The sequence below is a fragment of the Oryctolagus cuniculus genome, chromosome 17, assembly GCF_964237555.1.
Source record: "Oryctolagus cuniculus chromosome 17, mOryCun1.1, whole genome shotgun sequence".
Classification (NCBI taxonomy): domain Eukaryota; kingdom Metazoa; phylum Chordata; class Mammalia; order Lagomorpha; family Leporidae; genus Oryctolagus; species Oryctolagus cuniculus.
Genome location: NC_091448.1, coordinates 825,838 through 836,627, shown reverse-complemented (window position 1 = coordinate 836,627; position 10,790 = coordinate 825,838). Strand labels below are relative to the sequence as shown.

At 66.6% G+C, this 10,790-nt stretch overlaps 1 protein-coding gene across 18 annotated transcripts in view; it reads right to left on the bottom strand.

Moving 5' to 3' along the window:
- The window catches only part of CCDC57 (coiled-coil domain containing 57), an 80,409-nt gene that overhangs the window by 36,297 nt on the left and 33,322 nt on the right, over nt 1-10,790 (bottom strand). For 14 of the 18 annotated variants that reach the window (XR_011383308.1, XR_011383309.1, XM_070060094.1 and 11 more), the window contains 5 exons: nt 10,051-10,267; nt 9,014-9,187; nt 8,688-8,791; nt 7,709-7,909; nt 4,552-4,702 (listed from right to left, as the gene is read on the bottom strand). Coding sequence is in view for 16 of the 18 variants with exons in the window: in XM_070060094.1 (XP_069916195.1) it covers nt 4,552-4,702; nt 7,709-7,909; nt 8,688-8,791; nt 9,014-9,187; nt 10,051-10,267 (847 nt within the window). In the remaining 2 variants the exon portion in view is untranslated. The remainder of the gene's footprint in view (nt 1-4,551; nt 4,703-7,708; nt 7,910-8,687; nt 8,792-9,013; nt 9,188-10,050; nt 10,268-10,790) is intronic. The other 4 variants (XM_070060095.1, XM_070060106.1, XM_070060107.1 and 1 more) reach the window with 3 other exon arrangements.

The window sequence follows — 10,790 nt, the reverse complement described above, 5'->3', positions numbered from 1 at the left end:
TGGCAGAAGCAGAGACCCGGGGCGGGGACGGGTCCAGCCACCCTCCTGGCCCACGGGCAGGCAAGGCCGATGGCGCCCTCAGCCGCCAGGCACCCTAACCACACAGCACATGCCGCTCAGGGAGAGAGCGCCGTCCCGCAGGCTGTTCACGTGGCTCCACGGGTGTCAGAGTCCGCGTGGGCCTGGGCCTCCAGCAGGGGCACGCGTGTGCCAGGGTGCATGAGAGTAGGCACACACACACACACACACAGACACGGGTGTCTGGTATTTTCACCAAAATATCAATTAGTCCTCGTTTGTAAATTTTGTTTTCCTGTATAATTTAACACTTCTCAGTAGGCTTAAATTTTTACAATGAACAAAAATCCTTTCTATAATGAGAAAAAACAAAAACCTTTCTTTTTTGTTTTTGACAGGCAGAGTGGACAGTGAGAGAGAGAGAGAGAGAGAAAGGTCTTCCTTTGCCGTTGGTTCACCCTCCAATGGCTGCCGCAGCCAGTGCACCGCACTGATCCGATGGCAGGAGCCAGGTGCTTCTCCTGGTCTCCCAGGGGGTGCAGGGCCCAACAGTAGGTTCCGTGCAGAAGATTTGAAACAAGGTACCAGGACGCCCTGCTTCCCACAAGGTGAAAGACAAGGCACGGAGGGCTCTGACGTCCGTCCGGGGGAGGCAGAAGTGGAGGACGCAGGAGCGCCGGGCAGGGGGCGCCTAGGCTGCACCCCCCTCGCCTCTGGCCCGCCTCAGCCTGGGGCTCACCCGGCCTGGGCGTGGGTGGGGACAGGTGTGGTCTGAGTGGCCCTGGCCTCCTCCCACCCCCCTCCACGCGTTCACCCTGAGGAAGACGGCGCTCGTCCAAGGCGCAGGACGTGGAGGTCAGCCTGCATCCCACTGCAGGGGCCCCGCTCAGGCAGACGGGGGACCAGCCCCAGGTAGGTGCAAGTGAGGTGCAGCAGTGGCCAGAGAGGCCCAGGAACGCCCACAGATGAAGCCGGACGGCCCTCACATTTCGTTTTTTTTTTTTTTTTTTTGACAGACAGAGTGGACAGTGAGAGAGAGAGACAGAGAGAAAGGTCTTCCTTTTGCCGTTGGTTCACCCTCCAATGGCCGCCGCGGCCGGCGCGCTGCGGCCAGCACACCGCGCCGATCCGATGGCAGGAGCCAGGAGCCAGGTGCTTTTCCTGGTCTCCCATGGGGTGCAGGGCCCAAGCACCTGGGCCATCCTCCACTGCACTCCCTGGCCACAGCAGAGGGCTGGCCTGGAAGAGGGGCAACTGGGACAGAATCCGGCGCCCCGACCGGGGCTAGAACCTGGTGTGCCGGCGCCACTAGGCGGAGGATTAGCCTAGTGAGCCGCGGCGCTGGCCAGCCCTCACATTTCAAGTGGCGACCATGGGTCAGAGGTTTTACCACAGCTGGTCACCCTGTACACAAGGACTGTGGCCGCAGGGACCTGTCCCCCTCTGCCCCAGAGGGACAAAGGGCACAGCCGAAGTCCTCTCTCCTTCCCATTGCCACACAGCTGGCAGGCTCCCCTCAGGCCTGCACACACACCAAACACAGCCTCACCCCATGTGCACACACACACACACATCACACTGGCACACACTGGCATGCACACACAAGCATGCTAGCATACCACATGCACAGCTGGTGTATATGCACACTGGCACACACTCGCACACATCTGCGGGCATCAGGCAGCACCACGCAGGGGCCCACGGCCTGGGCAGCTGTGAGGAAGGCGCCTGGGAACAGCAGGCGTCAGGAGCAGGCGTCAGTCACCTGCAGCTGCCACATCAACCCCATGGCCTCGACAAACAGCTCAGCCCACAGAGGTCACGGCTCCCAGGGCACACGGCCCCGCGGCCTGGCAGTGCCGGTGTGGACGGCAGCCACGGCCCCCAGCCTGCTTTCTGAGGGCTGAGCAACAGCACGGGACCCGGCTTCCGATGCCCTGAGGGTGGACCACTTCCACTTAGACCAGTCCTGGTCACCTTCTCACCACTGCAACGCCCTGCCCAGTGCCCTTGCACGTACAGCACTGCGGAGTCGAAGGTGAGGTCAGGGGACGGCCAGCAGAGCAGCCACGCCGCCGTCCCTGTGGGCTGCACACACGCTGCTCGCCATCTCCTGTCACCCCTGAGCTTCCCAACACAGCACAGAGCCCCCGCGGCCCATCCCTCCCGGTTCTGCACCTGGAGGTTCCCAACACGGCACAGAGCCCCCTTGGGGGTGGGGAGGTGGGTGGGGGGTGGGGAGGTGGATGTATGGGGGGTGGGGAGGTGGATGTATGGGGGTGGGGAGGTGGGTGGGGGGTGGGGAGGTGGATGTATGGGGGGTGGGGAGGTGGGTGGGGGTGGGGAGGTGGATGGATGGGGGGTGGGGAGGTGGATGGATGGGGGTGGGGAGGTGGGTGGGGGGTGGGGAGGTGGATGGGGGTGGGGAGGTGGATGGGTGGGGGGTGGGGAGGTGGATGGATGGGGGGTGGGGAGGTGGATGGATGGGGGTGGGGAGGTGGATGTATGGGGGGTGGGGAGGTGGATGGGGGGTGGGGAGGTGGATGTATGGGGGGTGGGGAGGTGGGTGGGGGTGGGGAGGTGGATGGATGGGGGGTGGGGAGGTGGGTGGGGGTGGGGAGGTGGATGCATGGGGGTGGGGAGGTGGATGGATGGGGGTGGGGAGGTGGGTGGGGGGTGGGGAGGTGGATGGGGGTGGGGAGGTGGATGGGGGTGGGGAGGTGGATGGATGGGGGTGGGGAGGTGGATGGGTGGGGGGTGGGGAGGTGGGTGGGGGGTGGGGAGGTGGATGGATGGGGGGTGGGGAGGTGGATGGGGGGTGGGGAGGTGGATGTATGGGGGGTGGGGAGGTGGATGGGGGGTGGGGAGGTGGATGGGGGGTGGGGAGGTGGATGGATGGGGGTGGGGAGGTGGATGGGGGTGGGGAGGTGGATGGATGGGGGTGGGGAGGTGGATGGGGGTGGGGAGGTGGATGGATGGGGGTGGGGAGGTGGATGGGGAGTGGGGAGGTGGGGGGTGGGGAGGTGGGTGGGGAGTGGGGAGGTGGGGGGTGGGGAGGTGGGTGGGGGGTGGGGAGGTGGGTGGGGGGTGGGGAGGTGGATGGGGGGTGGGGAGGTGGGGGGTGGGGAGGTGGATGGGTGGGGGTGGGGAGGTGGATGCATGGGGGGTGGGGAGGTGGATGGGTGGGGGTGGGGAGGTGGATGGGGGTGGGGAGGTGGGTGGGGGTGGGGAGGTGGATGGGTGGGGGGTGGGGAGGTGGATGGGTGGGGGGTGGGGAGGTGGATGGGGGGTGGGTGGAATGCTTGGCCGTAGGCCAGGCCAGCTACAGGAAGCATGGTGAGGACAAGCTGAGTTCCAGGCACGGGAGGCCTGGGCCAGCCAGGGAAACTCTGCAGGACCAGGTCAAGGAGCAGAAGGTGGGGGGGGGGGCCGCTGGCTGGCGCGGAAGGGGACAGAATGCCATGGAATGAGCAGGACACACGGCCGCTCACTGCGTGGCTGAGGCCGTGCCGTGCGGTGCCGTGCGGTGCCGTGCGGTGCCAGGGAGGGAGGCGCTCACGCGCAGGTAGTGTGGCTCGGAGAAGCAGCAAAGCGTTTGGTCCACAGGTGCCTGAGGAGCAGAGGAGGCCGACCTGCCCCTCGACTGCAGGACCGGAGGGGGCGGGCGCGAGCGACGCTGCCTAGCGCCGGAGCCGCAAGGCTGGGCCGAGACCGGGAGCTGACTGCTGCCGTCTGCCCCTGCACCCACAGCCCAGACTCTGGAGCCACGCCACCCCCAGAAAAGGAAACCTCGCCGTGGCTTTGGGGCTGCAGGAGAGACGCAGGGCCCTCCGTACAGACCCAGCCTGAGTGGCGCCCGACTCCGATGTCCCTGGACACCGGCAGGGCACCCGCCCAGAGAGCGAGAGCTGCCGGAGCCAGTCACCCGCTGCAGGTCCCCAGGGCCTGTGGCCGGGGCTCCGGGTGCTGCTGAGCGGCCTGGCTACACGCCCAGCGCCTGCGCATCCCCTCTAAGCACCTGGGACTCAAGTGCTACCCGCCTTTCTCAGGCAGCCTGCCCGACAGCCCTGTCCTGGGCCCCACTCAGGACACACCACGGCCTTCGCCTGGAGGAGGCCCACAGCCTAAGCCGGCTCAGGAGCACAGCAGCCTCTGCTGCTCCCGCAGGCTGCGACGGGACGCCGCTGAACCACGCACTCTTCGTCCAGGAGCTGCAGGGAGGGGTCGGGAGCTGGCCTCGGGGAGGTGCAGCTCTGCTTGCCAGCAGCCTGGACTTCAGCCCACAGAGCACGGCCTCCGTGTCCTCCCGCCTCCCTGCGCGCCCCTCGCAGGCTCTGGCCAGGTGGAGCCGGCCGGCAGCCTCTGCCTTCCCTGGCAGTCCTCCCTCTGCACCTGTGGCCTCGGCACAGCTGCTCCCAGTCCCCAGGGGCAGGCTGGAGCAGTCACTTCCGTGCAGGTCCCCACACACCCCTCTCAGCACAGGGCGCACACCCCAAAGCCCAGCTTCCCCCAAGCCGACACGTGTGGACTCACCTTTGGGGTGGCCTAGCTCAGCGCGGAGCCTGTTCCCCATCTCAATGAGCTGCTCCTTCTCCAGGCGCAGGCTCAGGATTTTTCTGGCTGCTTCCTTTAGTTTCTTCTGGAGTCGGTGCACGGACAAGGCCTGTGGCGTCTGTGGCCCTGGCTGGGGACAGGTGGGGAACTCTCCTTGGACTGCAGTCCTCACGGGGCCACCTGCGGGGCCCTGTAAGTGAGCAGCCCCAGGAGACCTGGGCACCACCAAGCCCTCCTGTGGGAAAGACGGCGGAGGGCCTGGCCCACCAAACCTCCCCAGCTGCCCCTCCAGACGGGGCACTGCCGCGAGCAGGCCGGGGCGATGGCCCTCCGTGCGGAGAACCACGGTGCATCCGTGGGCTGCTCCTTCTGCACAGATGGGATGAGAAGGGGTTCCAGCCCTCAGACCTCACAGCTCCACAGCTGCTCCCCTGCACAGCCAGAGGGCCCCGGGCCTTGCCCTCCTCCTCCTTCCTGCACCCCTGCATCTGTCTGTCTGTGTCTGCAGTGAAGACAGATCTGACAGGCGCCAGCCAGCACTGTGGGCCCGGCACTGACCTCAAGGGCCTCCAGCCCCAGAGGGCTACACCCTGCCTGGACGCCTGTGCTGGAACTCAGCCCACTCCTTCCCGCCTCCTGCTGTGGCCACTGGCTCTGCCCTCACCCTCGGGCCCGTGCAGCCGGGTGCTTCTTCCCATCTTCCATGCTGGCAGGTGCTTGGGGGCCCTGCCTTTCCGTCTCCCCACCTGCTGGCTGGACACACAGCTGAGGGTGCTCTCCTCTGTCCAGCAGAAGGCACAGAGACAAAGCGGAGGCGGCTGGGAAGGGCACCAGAGTCTGCTAGGCTCCCCTTGGCAGCCCAGGCCTGTGCCAAACCTGGATCTGTGTCCTACGGAGCCCCAGGCTGTACCCGCCCAGCCCAGCCTGGTCCACACTACACACTGCAAATGCGGTAACAAGCAGAGCTTTGAAGCAAGAACAGGGCCAGGGCAGCAGCAGTCCCGGGCCCTGGCACCACGTGCACAGCCGAGCTGCTCCTCAGGCCTAACGGCCACGTGCAGGCCCACGAGCTCGGAGTGATGGGAACGGCCCAGCACACCCTGTCCTGGTCCGACTTCCTGGAGTCCCTTCCAGGCTGGCAGGTGCCTGTGTCCCCCGGGCACTGCTGTTCCTGGGCAGCAGGAGCCACGTGGGTGACTGCGCTGTGCCCCAGGCGTGTGCTGTGGGGTATCACGGCACCACGGGACAGTTGTGGCTCTACCGCAGCCAAGACAGACCGCTGACCTCTCCTGCACACGGAACGTCCTGTGGCCCTGGGGGCCTCAGCCACGGCTCGGTGCAGGGTCTCCCAGGAGGCTCCTCGTGTCCCCTGCGTGTGGGCCTGGTGCCTGCTTGGGGAGCGCAAGGACGGGGTGATGAGTGGGGCCTGCGCCTGAGGAGAGGTGGGAGGCCCTGGCTGAGAAGGGAAGCCAGGGCTCCGCACAGCCCCGGGGCTGAGGCCAGGCGCGGCAGGGGCCTCTGCGGAACCCCTGGACTTGTTTGTGAGCGAGCAGAGTCTCCAGCCCCCCCCCCCCCCCGCGCGAGCGTTCAGGCAGATTCACTCCGCAGAAGCAGACCCGCACCCGAGACGGCCCCGCCAGGCTCCCGCCCCAGAGCTCGCGTCCCGATCCCTGCTTCTCCCTAGTTTTTCTGTTTGATAGGCAGAAATGCGGAGAGCAACAGACGCCTGGGCCAGGGCTGACGCTGGGAACCCAGCCCAGGCCTCCACGTGGCGGCAGGAACCCAGCCACTGAGTCGTCACTGCTGCCTCCGGGGTCTGCGCCAGCGTCAGGAGCTGAGACCGACATGGGACACCTGCGTCTTCACCGGCGTCCTAACCGCGGAGCCAAACGACCACTCCCAAAGTCACTGATGACCGCTCAGGAGCGGGCGGGCCCCGGCCAGCGGCCCAGGCCCAGGCCTCTGGACACCCTGACCCAAGAGTGTGGACAAACTTCTGGGTTCAGTTCCCAATAAGCTCTCACCTGGTAAACGTTCACTCTGGGGCCAGCGTGTGGCACAGGTAAAGCCCCTGCTTGCAACGCTGGCATCCCCTGTGACCACCAGTTAGAGTCCTGGCTGCTCTGTGTCCGGTCCAGCAACCTGCTGACCGCCTGGGAAAGCAGTGCAGGCCTCCCTGCGGTCACAGGGGAGACCCATGGAGCTCCGGGCCCCTGGCCCAGCACTGCTCGTGTGGCCACTTGGAAGAACTCCCTCTCTCCCCTTTTCTCTCTGTGTCACTCTGTCCTTGAAACTAATCTTTTCTTTAAAAAACCCTCACTGTGACGACTCTCTAAAGGGCTTCCTCACGACAAGGAGCCGCCACCTGGGGACCTGCCGCGCACTCCCGGGTGCCCTGCGGCCCTGGCTGCCGCCCGGCATCCTGGTGACGAGGAGGAGGGTCTGGGTGAGTCTGGACAGACCTCGGGTCAGGAGGAACGCCTGGGTTGCTGGAGGGTCCTGGGTCTGGACGGCACTCGCCGGGGACTGACCACAGCGCTGCCCCGCAGGAAGCCGAGGTCCCCTCCACAGCTTACAACGCCTCGCTGCGGCCCCAGGACCAGGCACAGCTTGGTGGGGGTGTGGCCCTGCACCCACAGATCTCCCCGGGCACGGGTGCTGGGGGCAGCACGCAGTCACCGGCCATAAGCATACGCCTTCCTTGCCCAGGCAGGGGTGGGGGGCGGGAGAGCTGGCCAGGTGCGGCCTGGGAGCCAGCCCTCTCCACGCCCATTCCCCTAACCTGTCTGAGAGGAAGCAAACCCTCAGTCTGCACTTCCCGAGGGGAAGGCCGCGGATCCCAGCCTGGTCTTCCTTGTGGCAACCAGAATCCAGGATGCCACGTGGTGTTCACCTGAGTGGCACCTGTGCCTTGTCACCCACACGTCACAGCTCACAGAGCAGCAGGACACAGCAAGGACAGAGAGGGTCGGCTTCCAGGCCTGACCTTCACGGCAACCTGTGTCCTGAGCACAGGCACCCAGGGCACCGCAGACGGGCCATGTGGCCTCAGGGCCGGCACGAACGGCTCCCACAGCAGGAGCCCGGACAGGTGTGGCAGCAGGCACTGACGGCCCTCCCCACACAGGACACCCACCTCTCTCCGGAAGGCCCCGGGGCTGCAGGTGCATGGCTGCTTCCCACCTGAAGGTCCCACTGCTTCCTGCTGGGCTGTCCCCAGGAACCTCCCCAGCTCGGCCACCTGCTTCCGCAGCTCCAGGACCTCCAGGTGCACCTGGTCCACTTCTCGGGGAAGCTCACCCTGGACGGTGTCCAGCTTCAGGGATTTCGGCAGCACCTGGAGGCAGTCAGGAGAGGGCACCCTTGGGGCCCTGCAGGTCTCGGGCACAGGTAGCTCTCTCTGGCAGACATGGTCACCGCAAAGCTGTGCCCGGTCAGCACCGCCACTGCGCCTCCGGCCTCGCCCAGCTGTGCTGAGCTGCTGCTGCCCGGAGCTGGGAGCTGGGGCACAGACGGCCTTCGGCCTCCGCCTGGGGGGACCCCTCCTGGGAGTGATCTCTCATGCACCGTCCACTCCCCAGGGGAGGAGAACTGGGAAGGGGAGTGGAAGGGAAGAGGAGGGGCGAGAGGGAAATGGGGCTGAAGGGCTTGAGAGGCAGGTGGCCGACGTGGGGCAGACAAGAGGCAGAGGTGCAGAAAGCTCCAGAAAGGGAGGTCAAAGGCCACAGAGCCAGCGGTGCCAGGTGCCGCTCTCAACGCCCGCGTCCCACGTTAGAGTGCTCGCGTGAGGCCCAGCTGCTCTGCTTCTGGTCCAGCTCCCTGCGAATGCGCCTGGGGGGCAGCAGTTCCCAGCTCCGGGCTCCCAGCTTTGGCCCAGGCCCGGCTGTCGCAGTCAGGATGGGACCTCTCTGTCTCTCCCTCTCTGCCATTCCAATAACAAATAGGAATGTTTAAAGAGGGAACCAGGAGGAGGGCTATCCTCCTCGACACAACACCCATGCTGCGCACCATAGTCAGGGCTTTCAGAAGATGGCCTTCACAGAGAGGGAGGGGTCCTCCCCTGCTGGCCCATGCCGGGCGCTGGGCGTGCGGACTCGCGGCAGCAGGCGGCTCACCTTCCGTCTCAGCCGCGTCACCAGCACATTCAAGAGACGTGCTCGGTCTCCGAGCTTCCTGAGGGCCAGCCCAGCGCACCCGGGGCCGGCGTGGACACAGCCTCCTGCGGAGGAGGGACTCCGTCAGCTCAGAGCCCGACTGTGAGGGAGGGATCCGCCATCTTCCCTGGCCTCCCCGCAGGGTCCCACAGGCGGTGTCCGCCCAGCGACCCCAGGGAGAGAGCTCCGCTGGGGGCAGCGGCTGGGGTCTCTGAGGCGCACAGGTGCGATCACGCCCCCAACACAGGACCTCCCCGCGCGGCGCCTGACGAGACCCTCATCCGCACGTCGGCGCTCCTGGGACGCACCGGGGGCCTCCGCCGGGGTGTGGACGAGGGGCTGAGTGTCGCTGTCAGACGCGGGCACCTTCGAGGGCTCCAGCACACCCTCCAGCTGTCCTTCCAGGGTCTGAAGTCTGTGCTTCAGGTCTTGAACTTCCGCTTCAAGGGCCAGAACGTAACCTGCCGAAAGCCAGTGGGCAAGACACGCCCACCCAACACTGCGCCTGCGCGCACCAAGACAGCGCCCACCCAACACTGCGCCTGCGCGCACCAAGACAGCGCCCACCCAACACTGCGCCTGCGCGCACCAAGACAGCGCCCACCCAACACTGCGCCTGCGCGCACCAAGACAGAGCCCACCCAACGCTGCGCCTGCGCGCACCAAGACAGAGCCCACCCAACGCTGCGCCTGCGCGCACCAAGACAGCGCCCACCCAACACTGCGCCTGCGCGCACCAAGACAGAGCCCACCCAACGCTGCGCCTGTACGCACCAAGACAGAGCCCACCCAACACTGCGCCTGCGCACACCAAGACAGTGCCCACCCAACACTGCGCCTGTGTGCACCAAGACAGAGCCCGTTCCCGTGGACAAGACACGCCCACCCAACACCGCGCCTGTGCGCACCAAGACAGAGCCTGTTCCAACCCTCGTGTCTCCCTTCACGGGCCCCGTCCTCTCCCCCAGCAGCTGTCCCACGTCCAGTGCCAGCCCCAGGGCTCCCCTCACCCTCGCTCGTGGCGCGGCTGTGAGGGTCCCTGTACCTGGTGCCCACTGTGGCAGCCGCTTGGGGCGCCCCTGGTCCCCTTGAGGCAGGGCCTGGGGTCCTCGCCCGAGACCAGACGCTCGGGCCAGCCCAGCGGGAGACCGGCGTCAGGGTGCCAGTGCCCCTCCGCACTTTCCCTTCCCTCCCAGCAAGCAGGCTTCTGGAGTGCAGAGCTGAGACTCCTCACGGGAGGACAGCAGCTGCCGCTCTCTGCAGCGTCTATCAAAGGGGGTGTGCGCCCGCCCGGGCCCAGCGCACAGATGCTGCCTGCCCTCACCGGGAGTGGCTGCCTCTCCTGCCTCGGGATCGGGCTGCTCGGTCTCTGAGGTGGCTCCCAGCTGCGCCGAGGGGAGAAGCTGGTGGCCCAGGGCTTCCATCTCCGCCCGCATCTGGGCGACGGCGTTGCGCAAGCTCGCATTCTGCTCCTGCAGCCGCTGGATCTCACTGGACACGAGGCCTCCGCTCACTCCTTCTTCAAGCGGCCTGGAAAGCACCTGCCAGATACCCAGAGAAAAACCGGGACTCGGCCGCGGCTACAGAGAAGACACGAGGCCCCCAGGCCGGTCCAGGCCGGCTCCGGCTCTGTGCTCTCGGGGCCTCCCTACCCACCCCGCCCGTCTGCCCGTGGAGACAACCACCTTCCTGGGTAACCTGAGAAGCCCTCATCCCTGGGGGAGCCACGTTCAGACAGAGCGACAACAGGTGTCAGCGGAAGGGAGGAGCTGTGTTTAAGGCGACAGAGCTGGAGGGCTGGAGCAGGCTGCGCGGCGGCTGGCGCCAGGGGGCCGCACGGTGAACAGGCCGAGGGCGCCCTGTATGCCAGGCGTGCTTCAGCACCGTCAAAGCTCCCCTGGCCGGGACGGGCTTCCGAGCCGATGGGAGAGCTGCACACACAGCGTTCAGGAGAAGTGGAGAGGAGAGGCCAGAAATGAGGCCTGCACAGCCCCAGGGGAGTCTGGGGCACGGGAAGCAGAGCCCAGGACAAGCAGGGGCCGCAAGTGTCTCCGTGCGATGAGA